General features: G+C 37.9%; 3 protein-coding genes across 5 annotated transcripts; all 3 read left to right on the top strand.

The window, feature by feature from the left end:
• The first annotated feature begins 650 nt into the window (after nt 1-650).
• Nucleotides 651-1,613, top strand: LOC139311045 (olfactory receptor 2A12-like). The gene has a single exon (XM_070935372.1). The coding sequence runs from the start codon at nt 669-671 to the stop codon at nt 1,611-1,613; it is 945 nt and encodes a 314-aa protein (XP_070791473.1). The 5' UTR covers nt 651-668.
• A 5,393-nt stretch (nt 1,614-7,006) lies between these two features.
• LOC139311046 (olfactory receptor 2A5-like) lies at nt 7,007-7,924 on the top strand. The gene has a single exon (XM_070935373.1). The coding sequence runs from the start codon at nt 7,007-7,009 to the stop codon at nt 7,922-7,924; it is 918 nt and encodes a 305-aa protein (XP_070791474.1).
• Nucleotides 7,925-10,813: 2,889 nt separating this feature from the next.
• LOC139313080 (glutathione S-transferase kappa 1-like) lies at nt 10,814-25,092 on the top strand. 3 transcript variants are annotated; one of them, XM_070938453.1, is made up of 9 exons: nt 10,814-10,953; nt 13,657-13,738; nt 15,167-15,295; nt 15,490-15,590; nt 16,012-16,047; nt 17,288-17,404; nt 18,421-18,514; nt 20,837-20,901; nt 24,233-25,092. In XM_070938453.1, the coding sequence occupies exons 1-8, from the start codon at nt 10,843-10,845 to the stop codon at nt 20,878-20,880; spliced, it is 714 nt and encodes a 237-aa protein (XP_070794554.1). In that variant the 5' UTR covers nt 10,814-10,842; the 3' UTR covers nt 20,881-20,901; nt 24,233-25,092. The 3 variants fall into 3 exon arrangements, with proteins under 3 accessions (XP_070794554.1, XP_070794551.1, XP_070794550.1); XM_070938450.1 differs by lacking the exon at nt 24,233-25,092 and adding an exon at nt 21,382-21,644; XM_070938449.1 differs by lacking the exon at nt 24,233-25,092 and having other exon boundaries at nt 20,837-21,373.
• The last annotated feature ends 1,513 nt before the right edge of the window (nt 25,093-26,605 follow it).

The following is a 26,605-nucleotide window of genomic DNA, read 5'->3' on the forward strand; positions in this document are numbered from 1 at the left end:
AAATTGGGGTACAGTATTTAAAGCCAATATTGTTGTCTGCTGGAGGAAAAAATGCGGTTACTGTATGCATTAAAATTACATATACTGATAAATGGTCTTAATTTTTATATGAACTGGTGATAATTCATGATTACTGAATTTATTTCACTGCAAGGGATTTTAATTAACCAGATTTATCACCATTTCCCAAGCATTTATAGTTGTATTAAACAATTATCTACCTGAATATTATAACTTTTAGAGTATCATATACCTGTGAAAATTTAAAAAATTGTGACCAGCATCACATACTGTATCTCACATACTGTATCTCACAGACACGGTTGCTTTTTCTAATGGTCACCCCCATATGTATCTTTGGGTGGAAGAAGTATGGTACTGCCCAATACTCTGTGATCACTGAAGTTTTTGCAAAGGGAAAACTTTGCAGGTGTGCATATTCTCCCATAATCTCTATCATGCAGGTGTCATATATTGTAGGCTTCTTTCTCTTTTCAAATATTGAAATGAATGCTGAGAATATAAGAAAGCGAGAGTTTTTTTCCCCACATAATGGGATGCATTGGCAAAATTGTCTCAAGATGTTTGTGTAAGATTTATAAGCACAATAATTTTTTTTTTGTTCCTCATGTATATATATACAGGTCCTTGTCCAATGAATATATCCGATGAAACAAACAGACAAACAAAAAAGCATCACGATGAACCAAACATCTGTGACTGAATTCCTTCTGCTTGGTCTTTCCAAAGGCTTGAAGATCCGTCTTTTTTTGCTTGGTCTTTTTTCAGTTGTCTATGTTCTGACCCTAGTGTGCAACACGATCATCCTGATGCTCATTTGGCTGGATGTGCGACTCCATACCCCCATGTATTTCTTCCTGGGCCAACTTGCCTGTGTGGACATCTGCTATACTTCCAGCACAGTCCCCCAGATGTTGGCTAACCTTCAAAACCCAAGGCAAACCATCTCATTGGCTGCCTGTGCCATACAGATGCATATTTTCCTGGCATTGGCTATTACTGAGTGCATTTTACTTGCAGTAATGGCATATGATAGGTATGTAGCAATATGCCATCCACTGCATTATGTCATACTCATGAACAAGACAGTGTGCATGAAATTAGCCTTGATCTGCTGGACTACTGGTTTTTTATTGCCAGTGGTCCATACTGTTCTTACCTGGCAATTGCCATTCTGTGGTTCTAATTTGATTGATCATTTCTTTTGTGAAATGCCGGCTTTGCTGAAGCTAGCATGTGCCGATACCCAAATGGTTCAAATGGTTACTTCAGTGGGGTGCATTTTCACCTTACTTATTCCCATCTCCTTTATCTTGATGACTTATATCCGCATTTTAGCAGCCATCTTGAAAATCCAAACTGAACAAGGACAGCGCAAAGCTTTCTCTACATGTGGTTCCCATATGACAGTTGTAGTGCTTTTCTATGGCAGTGCTATATTTATGTACATGAGACCAGAGTCCAGCCATTCCCCAGGCCAGGACAAAATAGTCTCTCTTTTCTATAGCATTGTCACCCCCATATTCAATCCCATGATATACTGTCTAAACAGCAAGACAATGAAAGATGGGTTTCTAAAAATGCTGCAATGATGTAACTTTTGAATGATGATTAGATAAAAAGTGATTAGATAAAAATGATTAGATACTTTTTGAGCTTTAATACCATTACTCTAATAGCAGTCTCACTCTGGCAATGGAACAAATATAAGTTATAATAAACAATGGTCCGCATTATTATTACTATTGATCAGAACTGATTAAAAATAATCTATATGAGTTTTTACAGATTGATTGATTAAGTAATTCTTCATAAATGTCCACATTAGAGAAATTATGGGTGATTTTTGATTGAGCCCATTTCTCCCTTGAATAGCATCTGCATATGGAGCAAAATTTCCCTTTCCCTGCAGACCAACGTGACTATCCTCACTAGTTTTAAAGCATTGGGATGTCTTCTGAAAAACATTTTGGAAACACACAGGATGCCTCTGTACCAGGTGGAGGAGAGCGACCAAGTCAGGTTAAGTCCACTGTGCAAGTAACAGCCTGCTCACAATGAGACACTATTGCAAAAAATAATTCCTTTGTTTTTAAGTGATAAATATAGATGTTACATTAGGTAACTTCTTAGAGGAAGTATTTCTTTAAATGCACTAATTTACTGTTCTCTGATCAAGAAGAAAACTTTTAATTAACTGAGTAATCAGTAATATTTCCACAAAGTACAATTTATGTGTTCTCCCTGGTTTGGATTCCAGACAAATCAATTTATCAATAAAGGACAATATTTGTAGCTCAGGGTTGAAGTCCAAAAACACCAGCGAATGTCTAGAAGCCTGGCACTATGACAAATCAGCCATCCATATAGACATTAACAACATCTATAGACTATGCAAATGAGACTACCACCCAGCCCAAAAGGGAACAAAAAGACCCAAGCACCTCTCCATCAACAATCAGCATATACTAACTCCAAAGTTAACATCAGATCAACAATCAAGTAAATATTACTCCAATCAAGAAACTGCCCATGCAAAGAGCTGCCATTGCAAAGAGCTGCCCCAAGTGAAACCACATGCAGTAGTTCAACTGAATGATGCCAAAGCATGGATCACTCCTTTGTCCAGGAACAGCATATCCATTAAAATGGTCAAAAACACTTTTCGGTTCAGCTTCCACCTACTCTTCCAGCAGAAGCCATAAACCTTCAGAGTAGATTTCAGGGAAAGTGTAAGCCCATCTAGAGCCATAGCTGGAATATCCATGTCTTCTGTACTGACAGTAACTTTGTCTTGCTACGATTCAGTCTCAGCTAGTTTCACCCCATCCAGTACCACATAGACTCTAGCAATTCTCTGCTGTAGTGTCTACTCAGCCTGGGATAGAAATGTTAAACTAGATATCATCAACATGTGGATACCAAATCCCTGACAGGTCATTATTCCAAAGTCTTTATGCAGATGTTAAACGTGAGAGGGTCAATTTCTGGAAACCCAACTGGGTTTCTCAACTGCTCCTCCTGCAGCTAAATCATATAGATCTACCAGGAAGGATCAGAACTCCTGCAGAACAGTTTCTCCAATCTGCAACCCTCACATGTGGCCCAAATGAATACCATGATTAATTGTATTAAATACTACAGAAAAATCTCAAATAAAAAGAAAAGGTGTGCTGTACCCCTGAAAGTTTTGCTACAGGTCATCCACAAGAGCAACCAATCTGGTTTAAGTTTTTTGTGTTCAACTACAGTTTTTCCTCCTAAAGGACAAGTACTGATTAGCCAGTATTTCTTTAAATACTAGACAGAAATATTGGAAATATGAAATATGTTAGGGAACATTAGTATCTTTGGCTCCCAGTAGATTTAAAAACAGCCAACAAATTGTAGGTGTGTTTAAACTGGATTCAATGGTTTGGCAGATGGAAAGGTTGATTATATGAAGAGCACTCACAGTAGTCATATTTTGAGAGGATCCTTTGACTTCAGTAGTTCTCTGCTGTATATATGATGGTCCACACTAGTGTTTCTCAGCTTTAGCAACTTTAAGATGAGTGGATTTCAATTCCCAGAATTTCCTAGCCAGCATGGCTGGTTGAGGAATTCTGGGAGTTGAAGTACACTCAAAGTTGCTAAAACTGAGAAACACTGGTCTAGATCCAAGTGGAATTCTCCAGGGCACCACACAGCAATTTTTGTTATGAAAGCTGCACTGAACTTGAGGTCTCCTTCAGAAGAAGCGTGTGTTTTGACACTGGAGCGCTAGTTCCTCCCAGAGCAACAGACATTTAAAACTGAACTGAAGAAATCTCTCTGCCCATAAATAAAAGCGGGAAGAAATACTGCATGCAATACAGGCAAAAAACAGAATAAACCTTTCCACAACATTACAACTAACAGGTGGGTACATTTCACTACAGCCTTTGTATTTTTTAATTGAAAATCAGTACAATGGTTTGGCAAAGTTTTAACAGATATACAGTATATATTTTAAGTATGAAATAGAATACAGTACCAACAGAAAAAAAGATAAATAGTGAATATACAGGAAAAAACATATACCTACGGTAGATATATCACATGGTGATTAAAATAAAATAAACATAACAAAAAAGAGAAAATAAATTAAGAAAAAAAAGATTTTTAAGATCCATATTATTATAGCCATTAATAAAAATATAACATTAATACAGTCCTTATGTTTATAATTAAACCTATGCTATAGAGAAAGTTATTGCTTCACGTCTCATCTCTGGAGCACTGAGACTTTTCAAAAATAGATAACAGACTCAATCCTGGATCCATTCTTTAAAATTACGAAGGCAAATTTCTTTACATGAAGGTAAAAATATCTTCTTTGCCAAGCTGTAATTTCAATAGAGTCAAAACTCTTCATAAGATGAGAGATTCCATGCTTTAGCAATACAGTTTGAGATTATATTAGGATCCTTCACTTTATTTCACCTCAAAATTATTCTAATGTGTATAATAATCTGAAACCAAACTGATTCTAGTTGGACAGGATCAATTCTTAAATTTCTTGGTATTCCAACAGGAAAAAATCTTATGTGTGATCCTTTTCAAACAAGCAGATAAATCCAGGCTTATCAACTGCATAAGAAATAAGATACAGTAAAAGAATTGTTACCTCTATTTGGGATGGTTATTAGAAAAGTTTTTACAACAAAGAAAATGAGAAAGCAGTTTGTTAAATATTATTTTCCTTTATAAAATAAACAGACATCTGAACTGGAAAATGATCAAACAATATTTGAACAAAACTTTGCATGCAAAATTTACTGATCACAAAAAGTTTTTAATTATCCTCTAATGAAAGAGATTTTAGAAACCTGTGTCTTTTCTTAAAAATAATTTTAGCAAATAGTCAAAATTTATGTGTCATGAATTTAAATTGGGAATATATACATACTATTTATTTATATTTATATATTATGTACTGACATAAAAGTCTAACATTTTATTCCATAGTGAAGAAGAATGATTTAAGAATACAGAGTAAAAATACTTATATGCTTCTTGTCTTCCCCATTTTGTACATGAATGTCAAATATTCTAACTGAATTTAGGCAGCTAGAAAATTTAGTATGCTGACAGGAGGGAACATCTATGAAAAACTGCATAGCAAGCAGGCAACCTAAAAGAATGTTTAAAGCCATCATTTTCCTTTTTTAAAAAAATAATGTTTTATTATTACACAATATGAGAATCACATAACATACAACATATAGATATCTCCTCTTTTTTAAACAGTGTTTCTTCGTGGTCTTCTTTCCATTTTATATTCTTCCCATCTCTCTCTTACTGTTTCATTCCCCCCCCCCCCCCCATTGTCTTTTTTCCTTTGGTTACATTGTATTTTCCAACTCAGATAATCTTAATTTTATACATTTCTATACACTTGTTAAATACAAATTTTGTACTTTTTATTTATAGGCTTAATTTTATACATTTCTATGTAATTGTTATATACATATTTTATATTTTTAACTTCTTCACTGTAGTTATTGTTCTTTATTTCTGGACTCAAGCCATTCATACCATGAATAAGTGAAGAAGTGATAGAAAAGGTTTTCGAATGTGCTGAGAATGTGCAAGGGAATCAGGCTGATTCCACGGTTTCTGAATTACGTCAGAAAATAAAGGTGGACAAGGTATAAAGTCTTGTGCAGCTTTGGGTAATCTAAAAAGACCACCATGGAGATTAGACGGGTCTGGATCATGGGAAGCAAAAGAAATTAAAGAAAAAGAAGAGACAGATTACTATATAGTAAAGCCATCATTTTCATTTCTTCTGCAAAAAATAGTAATTGGGTTTCTATTCTCTCAATGAGTCAACATAAAATATCAATATAGGCAAAATCTTACAATTCTTACAGAATTACAGTTGATTTATTCTGCAATTATTATTTTTTGCAAAGCCTTTTCTTGACAGTAGAAAAAGCAAAAGGAGAGGAATTTACAGAACAAAAAAAGTCAGTAATGAAAGTAAACTGGTCCAGAAATTTGCTTTTTTGTACTAAAATGCTCAGAAAATGTTTAAGCCGTTACAATTTGTTTCAGATTTAAGCAATAACCAAATATACGTATGTATGTATTTTAGTAAATTCCCATGATTCCTAAAGAACAGCAAACCTCTCATGTACACTATTTTTCATGGTCCCTTGATGCATTGCTTTATTTTATTAGCAGACTTAAAGTTTTGATGAAATAAATGAGGCTACGTTATGTTTGCATTGAATATGCTCCTCCCACATTTTATTATCTTTATTTTGTTTCATTGTAACAATTTGTTTCTAATTCTTTCACTTGACTTTGCTTTGGATGACTAACATTTCTGCCGATTATGAAGAAACATTTGATTTTCTACTTGCTTATTAGTTTATGCCACCCAGAGTCACTCTATTGTAAGAAGGGCAGCCATATCAATATAACAAATACATAAATAATTACATAATTTATTCATATAAAATGGACAAACAACACTGCAGGAAAAAAATGGTGTTACTTAGTGATAAATAAAGAAAAAAAGAAATGTATGTAGATCAAGAATATTTGATACATGTATTTAATCCTACTTTTATAGGGCACATGGCATTTGAGCCGTGGTGGCGCAGTGGTTAGAACACAGTACTGCAGGCTTCTTCTGTTGACTGCTGGCTACCAGCAGTTTGGCAATTCAATTCTCATCAGCTCAAGGTTGACTCAGCCTTCCATCCTTCGGAGGTCAGTAAAATGAGGACCCAGATTGTTGGGGGCAATATGCTGACTCTGTATACTGCTTAGAAAGGGCTGTAAAGCACTGTGAAGCAGTATATACTGTAAGTCTAAGTGCTATTGCTATTTCAGATATTAAGTCAATTTCTTTTTTTACAGAAGTGGAAGTGACTGATAGTCATTGCTCCAGACATACTGTAGTTGACAGAATTTCTCTCTTGTGCATGTAAAATGAGACTTGGAAGCTAAAATGGCAAATGAAACCTATGTGGTTGAATTCCATTTCCTTGGTCTTTCCAGAAGCCTGAAGATCCGTCTTTTATTGCTTGGACTTTTTTCAATTGTCTATGCTCTCACTCTGATGGGCAACACAATCATCTTAATGCTCATATGGTTAGATGCCCGGCTCCATACCCCCATGTATTTCTTCCTGAGCCATCTGGCTTGTGTGGACATCTGCTATACTTCCAGCACCGTCCCCCAGATGCTGATCAACCTTCAAAGCCCAGGACAAACCATCTCAGTGGTTGGGTGTGCCATGCAGATGTATATCTTTCTGGCCTTGGCCACAGCAGAGTGTTTTCTCCTGGCAGTGATGGCCTATGATAGATATGTGGCAATATGCCATCCACTGCACTACACAGTCCTCATGAACAAAAAAATATGCATCTTTATGGCCATGACATGCTGGACTAGTGGCCTCGTCCTCCCAGTGGTCCATACCGTTCTCACTTGGCAATTGCCATTCTGTGGCCCTAACTTGATAGATCACTACTTTTGTGAAATGCCAGCTTTGCTGAAGCTGGCATGTGCTGATACCAGAGTTATTGAAAAGATTACTTCGGCAGGGTGCATTTTCACCTTGCTTATTCCTATCACTTTTATCACAATGACTTATATCCGCATTCTAGCAGCCATCTTGAAAATTCAATCTGCAAAAGGGCAGCACAAAGCTTTCTCCACATGTGGTTCCCACATGGCAGTTGTGGTACTTTTCTATGGCAGCGCCATATTTATGTACATGAGACCTGAATCCAGTCATTCTTCAGACCAGGATAAAATGATTTCCCTGTTTTACAGTATTGTCATTCCCTTATGCAATCCCATTATTTACAGTTTGAAGAATACGGATATGAAAACAGCCTTGGCTAAAATCCTGCAGTTCTGAAGGCTTTGTGGAGTGCCAAACAAACAAATAAGATGTCTTGTAGTGGTTTATAAACTCTGGGCTATTTCTTCTTTAGGCCAACAACAGTTTATGGTTTCAGGCAGGATCTTTCTGCTATCTTTGATTGTTCCTGTTTTTATTTATTTATATTACTGATGATAAAGATGTGATCTGGAATCTTCTAGGAAATATCCTATTCAGATTTTTCTTTCTAGGATTAAGTGAGAATGTATTTTAAAATTTTGAAATTAACATTTTAGTTATTACTTTCATTAAATCAAAGATTGTTGTAGAAAAATATTGTAGTGCAGTAGCAACAGGAGTTGACATGTACAGATGTTACTTAAACAAATTGGATATTTTCTCAGATAACTATATAATGGTACTACTTTGTTCTGGTTTCTCAGGGCATGCCCTCACAGGATCTTTGCACCACTCCAAGATCACTTTTGCATCTGTTTGATCTTTATCATTGTAATCTGGGTTTAGCTACTGAGTTGATTTATTTCTACCTCAGACACAGTATGTTTGAAAGAAGAAGTACAATCTTTTGCTTGAAATGTGCCTTGATGGGAGTCTGTGCAGAATTCTGTGGAATTCAATTTTTTTTACTACCAGATTTTGAAAAATAATCCTTTTTTCATGGGAAATGTATGTTTATATCTAAACAATTAATAAAATGACTTAAAGGTTGGACACCAGAGGGCAGTAGAAGGAAATAAATGATGGCTGCATTAAAGGAAATTTGGGGGGTGGGGGGTGGGGAATTTGGGAGGTGGGGGGGTGGGGGGTGGGGAATAGGCTAAAGGTGTCCGCTACTATAAAACTTGGAAAATGATCCAAGTTCCACTGAATAAAACTGAAATTAATTGGAATATGAATTTAAAAATAATAGCCTATGAGAAATAGATTTACAAATGAAACTGGAAGATGCTTTAATAATTACAAATATTAAACCAGAAGAGTGTGCATAATTTCTCCTCAGTGGATTTTAAAAAAGGATTTGTTGAAATTGTCAAAGATTTCATAAGAAGTGACAGTGAGAATATGAACAGTGACATGGATAATTTTTCAGTGCTGGAATTACAAAAGAGACTTGATAAAGATGCCAATAACGAGAGAAGAGGTAAAGAGAGTACGAGAAAGCAGAAGTTTAGACTTCGCTGGAGGGAACTAAAAAGTGTGAGGAAAAAATAAAGGTTAATATAAATGGGCTGCACTATTATTGATAATGTTTAATGGATTTTTTATTAGGACTATTATGTGATGTTTAAAAAAAATTATTTGAAAATGGGCTAGGGAGATTTGTTTAAATAGAAAATGAAAAGGATAAATGGAAAAGGAGAGATGCAAAATGTTTATTAATATAATTTGTATGTTATGTTATTATTTCTGATAGCTCTTAATGTATTTTTGTTGATTTAAGATGGAGTGGTAAAGCCTTAAAGATTTGATTGTGGAAAGTGTGTTTGAGATATAGGATGAAGAAGTGATTGGGGTTTTTTTTTTCATTTGAGAAAATGGTGGCAAGTTGTTGGTGTTGATTGTTCTTGCTGAGGAGGAAGACATGGTTATTTTTTTCTTCCTTCCTTCTGCCTTTTTTCTTTTTATATATTTTTACTCTATGTAGACTGTATCAGTTTTATTTGTGTAATGTAATTTTTAATAAAATTATTGCAAAAAATAAGACGTTTTAATGAAACAAAACACAAAATCTTGGAAATTGTCATTGGTGCCTGAAATTCTGATCTGTAAGTAGAGTTTTTTTTGAATGCTTAAATCCTTTTCTTTTGCTCATCCATCTGTTGCTGCTTATGTCTAACATGCTTCCTAATATTTTCAATAGTCATTGTTATTTATTTACATTTACTGGTTCCCAATTCCAATTGATTCTAGGTGGGATACAAAACTACAGAAAGCATAAGAATAGGCAAAAACGTTAAATCAAACACAGTCCAGACTAAATAATCTAATAGACAACAAAATCAACAAAACATGGCCTTCCTCATAAATTCTCATAGGTTACTTTACTTTGCTGTATTTTCAGATGGGCTAGTTGTAAGAGGTCTTGTAAGTACTTTTGCCATTCCGTGCCTAGGAAACAGAGGTGCAAACATTACAGAAAGTACTGGTGTTATGGTGTTTTTAGAAATTGCTCACCAACCACCAGTTGTTCACTTTCGATTGTTAAAATGAAACAACAGGGAAAAAAAGAGAATTCATTTCTTAATGACATTTCATTTATGATTGTGGGATACTAACAATCCTGGATACCTGATGACCGGGAAATAAACTGTCCTCAACCTGGTACAATCTAAAAGATACATACTACGCAATTCTCAAATCTAAAAAAAATTGGAAAAGGACGAAGACCCTGAGCTTGTTGATCAGAAAGGTCGGCAGTTCGAATCTCTAGTACAGGTCTCCTGCGTGAGTAGGGGGTTGGACTAGATCAGGGGTGGGCAAATGTAGCTTTTTTGCAACCTGTGGACTTCAACTCCCAGAATTCCTGAGACAGCCAAGCTGGCTCAGGAATTCTGGGAGTTGAAGTCCACAGGTTGTAAAAGAGCCACATTTGCCCACCCCTGGACTAGATGACCTCCAAGGTCCCTTCCAACTCTGTTACTGTTACCCGAAGGTTGCGCGCGTGCGTGTGTGTGTGTGCAGATACTTTTCGACTGTTGCACGCAGGCCCCCCCCGTAAGCGTGGAAGGAACTGATGACTTCCTCCCGAGCAAAGCCAGTTGCCGTTGTTATTGTGGTTGCGGCTGCTGGGGCCGCCCAAGTGACATTTCCCCGCCTTCCTCCGCTTGCCGAGAAGGAACCCTGGAGTGGGTTGGGCTCCGAAAGCTGCACGTGACGACGTAAAGCGCGTCTTGGAAGAGGGGATGTTGCCTTCGTCCCTTCGCTTTGGAAGTATGTGCTTCCGACGGAGCATGGCTACAGCGCCTGGGAGTTCGGGGGTCAGCAAGAAGAAGGTGGAGTGTTTCTACGATGTCGTATCCCCCTACTCCTGGCTTGGCTTTGAGGTAAGAGCGCTGGAAAAAGCCGTGTGAAAGCAGAGCCGCCTCCTCTTACCTTGGGTCTTCCAAATCAAGCAGAGCTTACCTTGCTCGGGAGCCTTACCCGTCGGGCTTCAGTCCGATTTCCTGCCGTATTAGGTGCGATTTGGAGTAGGATAACAGTAGCAGTGGTAGTTTATTTAAAAATATGCTTTTAATAAGCGCAGTAAGACTTAGAAGAGGAAATCTGCAGTACAAAAAGAAATCAGCTTTGATTCCTGTACAGTGAATTGCACCTTTAGGTGACCAGAACTTTCTTGGTTTAAAGTCCCGTAAAGTCATGCGGTTTGCTAATGTGGAGATGCACGAGAGCAACGGCCCTTTCTTGAAGTCCAGTTGCCTTTTGGGACAACCATGACCTGGATGATTGAGAAGCTCCATAGACGCAGGGTGATGACATTTTGCAAACGGGACCTCTTTACACTACCTGCATCTTGCAATAAGGAGTGCACCTCCTTCCTCCTTCTGTCAGCTGGGCCAGCCTCCAAGATACTGTCTGTTGTTGACCTCACCCCATTCCTAAGAGGTCTGGAAGGGGTGCGCATAAGTGCACCAGCGTGCCTACCGTCCCTCTCCTAATATTCCTTTTTACTAACTCTTTTCATGTATTCAAATTATGTTTATACTTTTACCCGTTATCTTATATATGCTTGACAAAATAAACTTATGATTAAGATTTTAGTATTCTTCGTTTCACCATTTAGCTATTTAGTTTGTACTCCTGAAATTTTGTGGGATTCCCCCAGCCGTAGGAAAAGCCTCTGTTGACCTTGACAAAAGTTTGCAACTTCTGGATAATGTTCAGTATACTAAAAAATCCTCATCTGGAAATAACTCCAGCCTAGAAAAAAAAGGGAAAGGGGTAGAAGGAAACTCCCCCCCCCCAATTGTCAGCAATTATAACAAAGCTTCTAGGACTTTCTTAGTTTCAACTTTGACCCACTTTTCTGTGATTGCTGAAAATATTGCAACAGTTGTCCTGTCTGCGCTATGTATATGGATTGTAGCATGTTGGGAATCCGAGTGAAATATTAAACTAAGCTGTGTAGCAATAAGTCAGATAAGCCTGACTTCAGTTTGAATTATTGGATTTTGGAACTATTTGTAAATATGGAGTATGTTACCTTGAGTTGGATGAGAGCAAATCCTGATATATATGAATATTTCAAAATACTCTTGTCAAGTGGGAAATGGATCATATCACATATGGATTCATTATATACAGTTATGGTATATATATTTGGTCTGTAAGAATCCAAGTTTAGATGTTTAGGGGTTTCAGAATCTTTTTGTTGCCATCTAGTGGTGATCCCTATTTTTGCACTCCCTATATGCTGTGTATAAGTATTCCAATCTTGAATGATTACACAATATGGCTTCCACTACCGGGGTATCTTAAAGCATTATTTCCAAACTTTATCAATTTTACCTGGGAAATATATTAATTCCTGCTGTGAAAGAACTGGTTTGCACGTAAACCAAATGGGTAACTTAGTTTATTAGGAAAAGAAAGCTATGTTTACTGTGATGTTTTGATTTCTTTATTTTGCTAATATAGATTTTTTTCATTCTTTTTTTTCCTGCAAAGAATGTTTAATATTTTGGATGGTTTGATGTCAGTGGGTTATGTGCATAGTATTACTTAAATTATCAAAGTACTTTATTCCCATTTCAAATTACAGTTAAAGATAGTCCTCGACTTAAGACCGATTGCTTAGTGACCAATCAAAGTTATGACAGACACCCCCCTCCAGTTACTAAAATAATAAAGATGGGCTTTAAAAAAAAAATAGCCACGGTTTGTGTTTAGTTCCTGTGATACTTTACTTTTCCTGGATTTATATCCTAATAAACTTACACCTGATTTTCAGTGAACATATTATGATCTTCTACGATAGTGTAGCCTATGAAGGTTCATGCCAAATGATAAACTTGTTTGCTTATGACATCTTGTCTTTAAATAGATGCATGTGGAACCATTGTGGTGTAGTGGTTATAGTATTGGATTAGGGGCAGGGAAGCCCAGCTTCTACTCCCCCCACGCTATGGAAATACTGGGTGACCTTAGGCTAGTCGCTTCCTCTCAGATCAGCCTACTTCACAGAAATATTGTGGGGAAAAATAGGAGGAAAGAATGCCGTGTATGCCACTCTATGCTCCTGAAGGAAAAATGGATATATTTGTGATAGCTCCCTTTTCCTATTGTGGGAGCACACCGATTCTTTTACCGTCTAATCTTACAGATGTTGCTTTACATTTTCTGATTTCTAGTTCTCAATACAGGTAATCCTCGATTTACATCCATTCATTTAGTGATTGCTCGAAATTATACAATGGCACTGAAAATAGTGACTTATGAAAGTTTTTCTCAATTACGATCATACCCATGGTTGCATGATCAAAATGCAGACACTTGGCCATTGGCTCATATTTATGATGGTTGCAATGTTCTGGTGTCGTGATCACTTTTTGCGACCTTCTGACAAGCAAAAGTCAAGGTTCACTTAATAATCCTGTTGCTATGTTAACAACTGCAGTGATTAATTTAAGAACTGTGGCAAGAAAGGTCATAAATACAGCAAAACTCAAAATGTCTCACTTTTAGGGTTCAATTGATCATAAATTGAAGACCACCTGTAATAATATTAATAATCCCTGTAATCTCTGTAGATTATTTGCAGGTACCGTACCATCTGGAATCTAGATCTGCATTTGCGGCCAGTTTTCCTTGCAGGGATAATGAAAGCAACTGGTAAGTAAGTATTTGATTGTTCAACTGAGCTTAGATGAAGATTAGACACACGCCTGTAGCAACTAGTTACAAATGTGGCGAACGTATGGCATGCAGAGCCATATTGGTGGGCACACGAGTTCAGCTCCGGTGCGCCAGCTGATTTTCTGGCCTTCTGGGCCCACCGGAAGTCAGGAAACAGGGCCTCTAGGGGGGTTGGGAAGGCCTCCCCAGGTTCCAGAAGCTTTCTAGGAGCTTGGGGAGGGCGAAAAGGGCTTTCCCCACCCCACCCCCGAGGCCCTCCGGAGGCCGGAAACGACCTGTTTGCTGACTTCTGGTGAGACTGGAAGGCCTGTTTTTTGCTCTCCCCAGGCTCCAGAGCCTTTCTAGGAGCCTGGGGAGGGCAAAAATGGCCTTCCCCACCCCTCGAAGCCCCCCAGAGGCTGGAAAACGGCCCGTTTGCTGACTTTCAGTCCCACTTTTAAGAAGGGGGCTTTTAAGAAGAGATTGGACAGTCACTTGTCTGAAATGGTATAGGGTCTCCTGATTGAGCAGGAGGCTGGACTAGAAGACTTCCAAAGATCCCTTCCAACTCTATTATTCTGTGTTCTATATATGCGGTTGGGCATAAGTTTCTTTTAAAAAATTCCCTTATTAATATTTTGGTCCATTTTTAAAGAACTCTTCAAGTAATTCAAAATTTATACTGGATTGTCCATTTTAAACCATTTAAACATTGATAAATGCACTTTCCGTTTTTTTTCTTTATGTGTGGTTCTTTAGTCCCCTCTAGTGTTCATTTGCAACATTCAAAGAATCTCCGTTCCTAATATAGATTTAATTCTGTTCTCACTGGTGTATTATTTAATTGTATACGTTTTTCCAAATTGTGCAAATGTTTCAAATTTATTTATTTATTTGGAAAATTTATTGATTGATTCCGCTGGTTTCCTATTCTGTTTCTAACTTTCCTAATCCTTTTTCCTTTTTGTCAATATATTGCTTTTAAAGTCTTAAAATCTCTATTTAAAAATCCTTATATCAAAGAGAAAAAAAAGTAGAACACCAGGTGTCAAATTAAACTTGTCATTTTTGAACTTCTCTGTTGTCCATGAGATCATTAAATTGATCATTTCCAAAGGTAATTAGAAATGAGTGCTGCTGGATTATTTTCCTATTTAAAGGCTTTGCTGGGTTGAGAGCAAGATCTCAGCTGATGCTCAGTCCTGTTGGGAATTGCCACTGTCTAGTATGATTTGTTCGCAGTTAACTGTTTACTTGGCTGTTCTGTAACAACTAATTTTGGTTGAATTTCTTAAAGTAAAAAACCCCAAACAAAATAAATAATTTCTTCTCTCCATGGTAATAAATACAGAAATAAAACACAAACACAAAATTAAAGGTTTACTATTGAAATTATATTTTGTGAATTGCAATCTTTTGCAACAGGGAACCAGCCTCCAGCAATGCTTCCCAAGAGAGGAGAGTATATGCTAAAGGATGTCAGTCGAATGGCAAAGTATTGCCAAGTGCCAGTGAATTTCCCGAAGGATTTCGTAAACTCTGTGATAGTGAAAGGTAATGAAAGAGATTGTTTTCTCCAAATTGGTGCCAGTTAGGCATTTTGGAAATGATGGTTTCTGCCCATGTGGAGGACATCAGGAAGTAGAAAGTCAAATATGTCCTTTTAAAATTAAGGGTGTGTTTGTCCCCCCTTTAGCATTTATACAGCTTTTCTAGTGCACCTTTGTGTATGTCTCTATTGTCCACAGGAAGTCTGCCTGCCATGCGTTTCATCACTGCTGTGGATATAGCAGAACCTCAGTTTCTGGAGCCTGTTTCTAGAGAACTCTGGATGCGCATTTGGTCCAGGGTAAGTATTGAGGTCCTGCACACATATGCATCTTTCTTGGCATTTCTCTATCCTTTCAGATGATCGCTTAGGCAAGAAAGTTGAAATCATCTTAATGAGACTTGCATGCATGTCAGTCAACTAAGCGAAATACAGAACTACATGGGGGCCTACAGAAATTTAAATATTCTTTAAGACCGAATTAAATGAATAGGGTAGCCTGGAATTTCAGCTGTATCTCATTTTCCTCTTCATTCTCTCCCTATTCCCCAGGTACATTAAATTAGGGAAATTGGACCTATTTGTCCAGTTTGATTTAGACAAAGGCCATTGTTGTCCTTCATAGTTTTTGTTTAGTTTCGTTTTCTTACCCTCACTATTTCCCTGGCCCATCTTATCCACAAGCTTTATTAATCAGTTGCCATATTTTTTGTTTTTCCAGGATGAAGACATAGTTCAACCAGAAAGTATATTGGCAGTAAGTTTCTGCTTCTCTTCATGTTCTTCTCTTGCTCTTCTCCTTCAGGGTGTTTAGATGCAAAAGGGCTGGTTTGTGCTTCAGGCTGGATAATTCTGAAATAAGTTTAAATTGGAGAGTGTTTAGATGCCTGCTGTCCTAAGTGTGGAACTCTTGTAGCACTGTCCATGCAGAAGGGGATTTGTGTGTGATCACTGGGTGTAATGCATGGAAATGCAGTTTTCCTAGGATTTAGACTATTAAAGCCCATATAATCTGTAGTTTAGTTTTTAAAAGAATTGTATGCTACTTAATTTATATGAAATATTACCTCAAAGTCAGTAAATACTCCGCAGGTTGATTCATTCATTCCTAGAATCTTTAGGCAGGAAAATTTTACCAGAGAGACGAATAATAATAATAATCCAGAAGAAATCTGGTAGTAATTTTATGACTAATAAATTTTAAGAAAGGGCATAAGCTTCCAGGTTATTTCATCATATTCATCATGAATTGCAGCTCACAAAAGCTGAGACCCTTTCATAACATTTGCTGCTCAGAGAAGGTGCTACCAGACTCCTTGTGATTGTGGACTGCTGTAGATTATCGTCTTACTGTTGGAGTAAAAAAAGAAGTCTTATGTGAAAAAAGAGAATCCATTGTCTAAAGAGAATTTAAGTATTTTAGTAGTTAAGAACAGAAGTTAAATCAGTACCAGCAAACAAAAAAGAAGGTGTTGAACAATTGGAGTTGAGCCACAATTTAGTATGCTCCTGGCCATTTTGTTTCCAGTTCAGTTAAGTATCAGTATTAGGTATTTTTGCAAATGGTTTCTTTTCTTTATAATATCCTGTTTCCCCCAAAATAAGACATCCCCTGATAATAAGTCCAATCGGGCTTTTGAGCGCATGGCAATAAGGCCAAGCACTTATTTCAGGGTTCAAAAAAATATAAGACAGGGTCACGGTATCTCAGGTGGTATATGTGTCTCTCAACATGAAAAGCTGCCTGAGGTTTTATCCAGTCAACTTTACACTGCCCAGAGCCCCTGGGAGATTGGCAGTTAAGAAATATGTAGTATAAATAAATAAATAAATAAATAAATAAATAAATAAATAAATAAATAAATAAATAAATAAATAAATAATAAATAATAAATAAATAAATAATAAATAAATAAATAAATAAATAAATAAATAAATAAATAAATAAATAAACTTGGCTGCATCTTCTAGGATATTTGGTTTTCCCACCCCCTCAGGCTGCAGAGAAAGCAGGGTTGTCCTCAGACAAAAGCCAGGAGCTTCTGAAAATGAGCACCTCATCTGAGGTGAAGAATCGCCTGAAAGAGACAACGGACAAAGTCCTGAAGTTTGGGGTAAGGGGCCAATATTTTATGAAATATATCTTCCAGTCACAGTCTGCTTTCAAAAAGATGTAGGGTCTTGGGAAGCTGAATTCTTTAATGCTCTGATGAGCAACTTTGTTGGCTAATGAAGTCACCTTAGAAGACCTGTATCCCTTCAGAACCTTCTGGTTTGTTTTTCCTGCATATTTGTAATTATTATCCATAGCTAGCCTTGAAATATTGCTGTCAAATTCATGAAGAGCAGGGCAGATGGGCAGCCTTATAATAATATAATATAGCAGAGCAGCAAGGTAACTGCCTATTACTTCCATCTAGTGAGCTATTTTATAAAACTATTCCACATGCAGATCAGTTTGAATTGATGTGTAATAATGCGTAAGATCTGTGAGGACTGATGCATACTTGTGTGCAAAAATTGCTGCAGTGAAAAGCAGTGAGAATAATCCACATTATAGCCAATGGAAGATAAGTAGGGTTTGCTTAGGAGCAACCATACATGTGCTTCTTAATCTCACTTAAGGTTTATAGTTTAAGCTAAAATGCATCAGCACCTATAAAAGTATAGATAGTTGGATGGCTTGCAAAACTGTGAAAAACAGTGATACTCAGAACACTCAAAAAGTTGACAAAAAAGGCAAAGACTTCCTAAAGTTGGGAGATTTTGCAAGTGTGGCAATTGATCTATCTTTCCTTTTATGGCTTTTGATCTGTTTTCTACTTATCCAGGCAAGCAGGTGAATTTTGATGGTATTTGAACATATTTCCCTACAAAATAGCATTGGTGTGGTGGCACAGGTGAATTGGACCCATTTCCCAGTTCTTGGATGGGGGGGCGGGGGGAAGCAATAATGTGCATTTTTTTAACTTTAAAAACTGTCCTTGGGAAATGGAGGTTAAACATGTAGCCACCTAATACAGAAACTAATTGACACATTGCAACTCTTCTGGTTTCCATCTGTTACCCTGAACTAGTTAGATGAAGCAGAATTTTCTACTTATATCTTATGCTGGGTTTTCCCAAATAGGCATTTGGAGTGCCATGTTTTGTTATCCAAACTGACGGACAACCCCAGCTTTTCTTTGGTTCAGATCGTGTAGAACTACTAGGAAATGTTTTGGGTGAGTGTTATGAATATTTTTGTTGTGAATTATTTTCTTTAGGTTCCATCATGGACCAAACATTACAAAAGATGATTTTGTTTGCTTGTAACTTCCATAAAAAATGAAAAAAAGGAAAATCTTGAATGTCTTGGGTTTGGGGGGAAATATTTTGGTGCTATTAGCTTCCATATATAATATGGAAGTTGTTTGCCTTTATCTTCTGGCTTTTGTTTTTGTTTTATGTTACAGTGTTGCCCCCAAAATCCATTTAGCTTTCTCAAAACACTCAAGTTGACATCATCCAGCTGGGTTCCCTGTTGCTTCAAACAGCTTGCTATTACCCTACTCTATCTCTGAGGACCTTAAACAGGGGTCCCCAAATCCCCGGGTCATGGCCTGTTTTAAACTGGGCCACACAAGCAATGGGCTAGCATTCACGTGTGCGAAGCTCCACTCACATGAGCAATGGGCACTTGAGTAGAGGACGCTTGTACTTGTGTGCGAAGCTCCACTTGCACAAGTGGAGGGTGCTTGCATGTGAAGCTCCATTCATGCAAATGAAGCTTTGTGCACAAGCACTTTCCGCTTTTGCAAGTGGAGCTTTACACGCTTTACATTTGTGCAAGTGAAGTGTGTGCACCTGGCGCTCACATCAACGGAACTCTGCGTGCACATGCGCCTGCCACTCACGCCCACCCCATGCTGGGCCAGGCCACCAAGATGGAAAGGTTGGGAACTGCTGCCTTAGGAGGCCTATATAAGTGTTGTGTTTACTGAGTACTAGAAAGAAAAAGGAGAGAAATATGTCTTAAGAATTTATAAAGAGATGTCAAATATCCTCATAATTTAAACATTGTGTAAGTAGGATGTAACTTACCCTTTGTATAATTCTACTCTTGTTCTAAAGCTCATGAAAGAGGAAGAAAGAAGTTTTTTCCTGACTATTGATGCTTTTATCCAAGTTCCTTTTATGTTTTGGGAATTACTTTAGATAGCAGAAGTAAGAGAGCAAAGGAGTCTGAATGAAACTCATTGGGAAAAACCTGGAACAGATACAGCACAGAGCAATTTCTTTGCTAAACTGCCAACTTCCTTTAGAGGGGAAACAATTTTTTTGGTGTTTTTATAATTTGATTGACCTAGTAGGGTTTTTTAAAGTGAAAATGTTAAGGTTGTCCTCCTGTGCATTTTAATCTAGAAGTACTGTTTGAAACAGAAGAGTTTTGAGTTGTCAAAAGCAGTCTAAAAGTGGGTGAGATCACCCAGAGTTTCAACTAGTCAGCAAGTAATGCTTTGGAGATACTAGAAGAAAGCTGCTGTAACATAGTGGCTAGAAACATCCTCTGGCCAATGCATTTCAATTTCATCACAAAATTTTCCAGCTGAGAATATCAAACAGACTCAGTATAACCATTAATATGGATCTAAGCCTCATTGATTTATTACTGAAACAGAAGCACTCAGTAAGTGAGCAAGCACTACTCTGGACTGAGATTCCTCAAACAGTGGCTTGTAGGCAGTTATGCATTGAATAAATGTAATACCTGGCGATGTGGACTGGATTAGACTGACTTCTGAACTCAAAACAGGCTCTTTGGGTCTTTATAAGATGGGAAGAATCCCTGCAATTGTGTTCTGAATTGAACTGAATCATAACCTTTTTATATAACCAGCACACCGGAGTATTCCAGACGTTGATCTGCATAAATGGGATTTGTATATGTTTTACACTTTTACATTTGGATGTCTTTCTGTCATGCCACAAATCAAATATGAGAGGATAACAGAAGTAGTAAAATGTGCTGCAAACTATTTCTTTCAATTCTGGAAGAGTTTTCAGGACCCTTGATAAAAATTCTGGGGTCTGGTATACAGTGTGGTATTTTGGGCTGCACAATAAATATTTCTCAGATAATTAGAGGATCATCTATCTTTGTTTCTTCATACTGTATTTTAGGGTTAGAGTAGAGTAGGTACAAATCATACTTTGGACTCAAGTCTTGAATACAGTTGGACAGCCTGGAGTATTGAGTCAAACTGGATCTTTTGAGGTAATAAAGCAAACGCAATGTTTTTGTACTAATAATTAGAGGTGTGTGAAATATTTCAAGCTCAAAACATTTTAAATACATTTCAGTATTGCCAGAAGTGTTTGCTAAATGGCCCTTGGGACAGGGTTAGAATACTTTAGTCAGATGAGGGCAATTGTTCTGTGCTCGGAATGTTTCAGATCTGAAAGTTTCAAGTGTAGGAGGAGATGTAATTAAATTTATCCTCATTTGTGGTTTGAACCTGTTTTCTGAATTTGATTTTTTTGTTTGGTATTGATTTTCTTCACAGGAGAAAAGTGGCTGGGGCCAGTTCCCACATCATCTAAGCTCTAGTTCTCAGGAGCAATGAGAAAAGTAAGCAACCTAGTAAAATTATAAACATCATATCCTTCCTACTTTTACTAGATGACTGGCATTGGAACTGGCTTAATATAAAAGATCATAATAATTGTCTTCAAATACCATGTGGCTGCCAAGATTGAAGGTCTCAGAGCAGAGAGCTGTTATATACCCCTTCTTGCAGTCACTGAGTACCAGGATCTAGATCAGCGGTTCTCAACCTGGGGATCGCGACCCCTTTGGGGGTCGAACGGCCATTTCACAGGGGTCGCCAAAGCCCTCTCTCGCCCCCCCCACGCCTTCACTCACCCTCACCCTCTGCCTCTGCTGGATCGCCCGGTCGCCATTCACTTACCCCGCCCACTCCCAATCTATTGCTGCCTCCGGAGTCCCAGCTGGTGGCTAGAGGGAAAAAAACTTTAAATTCTTGCTGCGGGGCTTCAAAGAGCTAGCTGCAAAGAGGTAAATTCCTGGACCAAATATTTTTCCCCCTAGCTATGCTGAAAAGCGAAATTGAAACTAAAGAAGGGTCTTTGTTGCAACATGACAAAATGAGGCAGAGAGATTTCTTTTTCTTTTTCTCACCAAAAAAGGTAAGTGCAAAACTGCAAACAATGGGAAATTTAGGGCAAGAGGAGGTTCAAGATTTTAAAACACAAAAGAAAAAAAGCTCTATTTAACTAGGGAATTGTAATAATTGAGATACTATTAATTGTATATTGTGTTGAAAGCAGAAATGGTTGTGGTTTGGAGGAATATATGGGGGAAATTATTTGGTTTATTATTGGTAAATATAATTAATTGATTTGTAAGAAATTGGATTGCATGGAAATAATTGGAATATTCATGTTCATATTGATTAATATACAAAAAAGATAGTTATATAACTAATTGATTTATATTAAAATGTTGAATTTGTATTAAACAACTGTATTACATAATTAACCAATGTGAGGATGGATATAAAAATAGATGACAATGCGAAGGGGTATAATATAGAATAGAAGGGAAAAATTGAATTTGATTAAGATTAGAGATGAGGATGAAGGGTAATATTGGTTTTTTAAAAAAATAGATGAGGAATAAATATGGTAAAAAGGAAATATAGAAATTGTAAATTTAATTGAAATGACTAAATACTGTGTTGGAAGAAATATCCTTCTGGGTTCTGCTCCAAGGGGGGAAAAAGACACTGGAAACATGGAGACTGCTTGGAAAGATGGTTTAATGGTGGACAGGATCACATGGCTTGATGGGGCCCATTGTGTTAGTTTCTGTTGCTATTGTGTTGCAAATGTTCTTTGACAAAGGATTGACTTTCTGCCTCTGGCCCATTAACAAAGGGGGGGGGCAGGAAGGTGGGAGCTGCTTTGTCTGTAAAATATGCTTCTCCATTTCTCATCCAGGGAAATATAATATTCTGCCTTTTTAATATTTCCCAAAATATTTCATTCTTCTAGGAAAGGGGTGGGTGCTAACCTCCTACAACTGTTTAAATTTGTGAACCGGCCAAATACTCTGTTCAAAGAAAATACGTTGTATGTTTGTATGTGTGTTTCTAATTATTGCTATTTATTCCTATTTGTTCTCTTTTATTCTTTAAAGTTTAACAATTCATTCTTTATCTTAATATCTTAATATTTGTTTGGGGTTGGCTTTCTTCCCTTTCATCTTTTTTATTGTACAGCAATCTTTCTCCTCAAACCTACCACCCTCTCTTTTCTTTCCTTCTTACTTTCTCTTCCCCCCCCTCTTCTTCTCCTCCCTACTTCCTCTTCCTTTCTCCTTCTCCTCCTCTCTTCCTCCCTCTCTTACCTTCACTCCTCCTCTAATTTCCCTTCCCTTCCTTCATCCCTCTCTATTGCTGTATCCTTTTATGCATATGGACTACTCAGAGGGCTGAAAAAGTTATTTTTGACTGGTCCTCGCACTTTTGACCAGTTCTCGAACTTACGACTGTCCTCACATTTTACGTTTTTGCCCTATCTTGTCACCATGGTGAAGAGAAGCAATTGTGAAATGAGTGACACAGTTGTTAAGAATGGTACAATGGGCATAAATGATGACCAGTCATAACTGCGAAGACCGGTCAAAAGTGCGAGGACCTGTCAGAAATCACATTTTTCAGCCCTCTGGGTAGTCCTTTTGTGCACAGGGACTACTCAGAGGGATGAAAAAGTTATTTTTGACTGGTCCTCGCATTTTTGACCAGTCCTCGAATTTACGACTGTCCTCACATTTTACGTTTTTGCCCTATCTTATATCATGTTGAAGAGAAGCAGTTGTGAAATGAGTGACATGGTTGTTAAGAATGCTGCACAGGCATAAATGTGAGGATGGTCATAAGTGTGAGGACCAGTCAAAAGTGCGAGGATCTGTCAGAAATGACTTTTTTCAGCCCTCTGAGTAGTCCCTATACACATAGCCATGGCCATCTGGTCACATTACCAGCTAGCCATGCCCACCGAGTCACATGACCTCCAAGCCACGCCCACAAAATAAGCCACGCCCACAGAACCAGTAGTAAAAAAAATTTAGAACCCACCCCTGGTTGGGGGTCACCACAACATGAGGAACTGTATTAAAGGGTCGCGGCATTAGGAAGGTTGAGAACCACTGATCTAGATGGCTTCTAAAGGTAATGAATTGTCATGGAAAGATCCAGGAGATCAGTTCCTGGTAGAATAACATCTGGTTACCTGCGATTGATGATTTCCCAAAAAGATGAAACAGGTCACCTGGTGGTCAAGGTAACTGACAATTCCCATGCGTTAGGAGTCTCCAGTATTCAGGTTGCTTGTCTGCAAGAATTATTTTCTCTGTCTTTCACCCTTTACCTCAGCCACCACAGCAATGAGCTATAATAAGTCTAGTTGAGAAAAGCACCTGTCTGTAAAATTATTAGTAGGTTACTTTTCACCATCATTACCATCATTCACCATCATTTATATAATACTGCATTTTACCTCCTCTCCTTTAGCAACAACATTGTTCCAGAAACTTTGTCATTAAGGGAAATAGTTTCTAAATAGGTCTGCATTAGACGGAGAGAGAGAGAGATGCTGTGAAAATTACTGGTTGCTGCCTTCTTATTCAGATGAAGTTTTATGCAATTAGGGTAGTGTTACTTTCACTCCAGTGTGCATTGTTCTTAGGCACAAGAAATTTGATCATATATGTGTGCATTTGGTCAGAAAATGAATTTTTGTTACCAGTTATTACTGTTGTATATGCAAATGGTCACTAACCAAGGTAATTGCTAACTGAGTAGTGATTGTATATCCTATCTTTTATCTATGAGCACTGATTGACTCATGATGTTCCCTACCTGTTTTCTATGTTTCAGTGAAGAAATCATAGGTTGTCATCAAACTGGAATAGAAATACTGCCCTAGAAACAGGCATTTATTTGAATGTGTTAAGATGTATGTCAGTGTTGTGTTATACATGTTTATGGGTACTAATATAGTCATTATATGATAACTTGATTGGAAAGACAAGTTGTGAGGGAGGGAATGTCCATTATAGCACAAATTCCAGCACTCATACTGATTTATATCATTTATGTGAAAGGGGCAAGAGATAGTTTGAGGGATGGGCTGAATGAATTCCCACTTGCTCATGAGGAGGGTTTATGAAAACATCTTGGCTCACTGCACCATTCAAGGAAGTTAAGAGATTTTCTGATTCAAATACAATTGAGAATAATCTTTGATTGAATACAGGAGAATTTTAAATTAGACGTTTCACAAAAACAAAAGGTTGCTAAGATCTTTGTGCCTTCTATTCACGCTTACTTTACTCAGATTTTCTTGTAATAGCTGTTGTCTTCTTTTTTGACTGTTAGGAATGTTTTAAAGAAAGTGCTTTTTCCTCCAAATTAAACATTCAGTTTGAATCTTAGATTGTGGGGAAGTCAGAGCTAGGAATCTTGGCTAGGATCCTCTTAGATATTGTAAACCTTTAGCTTATAAACATGTTTCAACTGGCTACTGAATAAACTCATTTTCTGAGTCAAGACAATTCAATCATAATAAACTAATAGAATTGGCTGGAGTTCTATATCACACACAAGCTAAGTAGGATTAACATGCCAGTTCAGCCTTTAAAATACAATGCAAACTCTTGTTTATTACTTCTCTAAAGTTAGAGATTGTCAGCCTCCGCTTTTCTATTGCTTGCTTGCTACGGCTGCCATTGAAAGGGGGGGAGGGGGGAGCTGTCTGGATAGTTGGGAGGGGGGAAGTGAGCTGGTGGAGTGAATTGGAGAAAGTTTTCCTCAGCGTTTCTCTGCAGCTGGGAGGTGCGCTGATCACCAGTCAAGGTCAACCGTCCTGGCATACCAGAAGGATGGAGCCATCAGAAGCTGCACCCCACATGATCCCTTGGGGGGATGTGGATTGGATAATCCTGACTGGACCATTGTGGGGAGGGTTTTAAGGATGCTTTCTATATGTGATTTTCACGTCTATTGCCTAAGACCTTGCTTTTCTTTGGTTGCATTCAGTTCATACTCAGTAAAAGTACCTTTCTCTATGAAAATGGAGTCGGGGTTTTTCTTTCTTGAGTACTGCAAGGAGGCATACCTGACAGATCTTCAAAGCTGCAGATGAATTGTACATTATGAGTTGCTTTGGGGCAATTGGGCCATTCCAAAAGTGTTGGAATGCTTTACCAGAATACACAGGATGAGACATCTTGTGTGTAAGATCCTCCTTCTGCCCCTGGTAATTATGTTGCTTATATTTATTGCTAAAGGAAGGCTCCCTTAGCTTTTTTTCCCCCTAGTCTCAAATTGCAGGACTCCTACATCATACAAAACAGGTGTGGTGGCTCAGTGGCTTAAAAGACTCTGGAGAAGGTCTATACTCCAGCAGTTTGAACCCAACCCCCTCCCCCCAAGTGAGCTCCTATCACTTATCTCAGTTTCCGCCAATCTAGCAGTTTGAAAGCATGTAAATGCAAGTAGATAAATAGGTACCACTTCAGTGCAAAGGTAACAGCGTCCCTTGTTTTGCTGCATGCTCTGTGCGTGATGTCATGTCCAGTGGTGGGTTGCTCCCAGTTCGCAAGAACCAGTAGTAAACATTTCTAGTAGTTCGGAGAACCGGTAATAACATTGGCTGGCCACGTCCCCGGCTCGGTCGCCACTCGCGTACCCTGCCCACCTCATCAGAGGCTTTTTTTTTTTTACTTTTAAAAGCATTTTTTTCTGCAACCTCTTCGGCCGAAGAGGCTGTAGGAAAGAAAATGCCTTTAAAAGTCTCTGGCAATCCCAGCTGAGTTGCCTGATTGTCAGAGGCTTCTAAAAGCATTTTTTTCTGCAACTTCTTAAGGTTATAGAAAAAAATGCTTTTAAAAGTTAAAAAAAAAAAATTGGCCATGCCCACCCAGTCACATTACCCCCAAGCCACGCCCACAAAATAAACCGCGCCCATAGAACCGGTAGTAAAAAAATTTAGAACCCAGCCCTGGTCATGACCGTGGAAACATCTTTGGACAATATTGGCTCAGTGGTCTAGAAACAGATGAGTGCTGCCCCCTAAAGTTGGCTACGATAGCAGAGTAAAACCCACAGGGACTCCTTTATCTTTTTTATATCTTACAAAGCTCTCTGCAAATTGCTGTGCCATGAAAGCAGAGGGGAAGATTGGCAGCACGTAAGCCTATAGGCCTGTAAGGGTCCTTGTGTGTTTAAACAGCAGTGTGTGCAGCCCAT

This window comes from Pituophis catenifer, unplaced genomic scaffold (genome assembly GCF_029215685.1).
Source record: "Pituophis catenifer annectens isolate HBS135680 unplaced genomic scaffold, rPitCat1.0.hap2 SCAF_2, whole genome shotgun sequence".
In the NCBI taxonomy this organism is placed as follows: Eukaryota; Metazoa; Chordata; class Lepidosauria; order Squamata; family Colubridae; genus Pituophis; species Pituophis catenifer.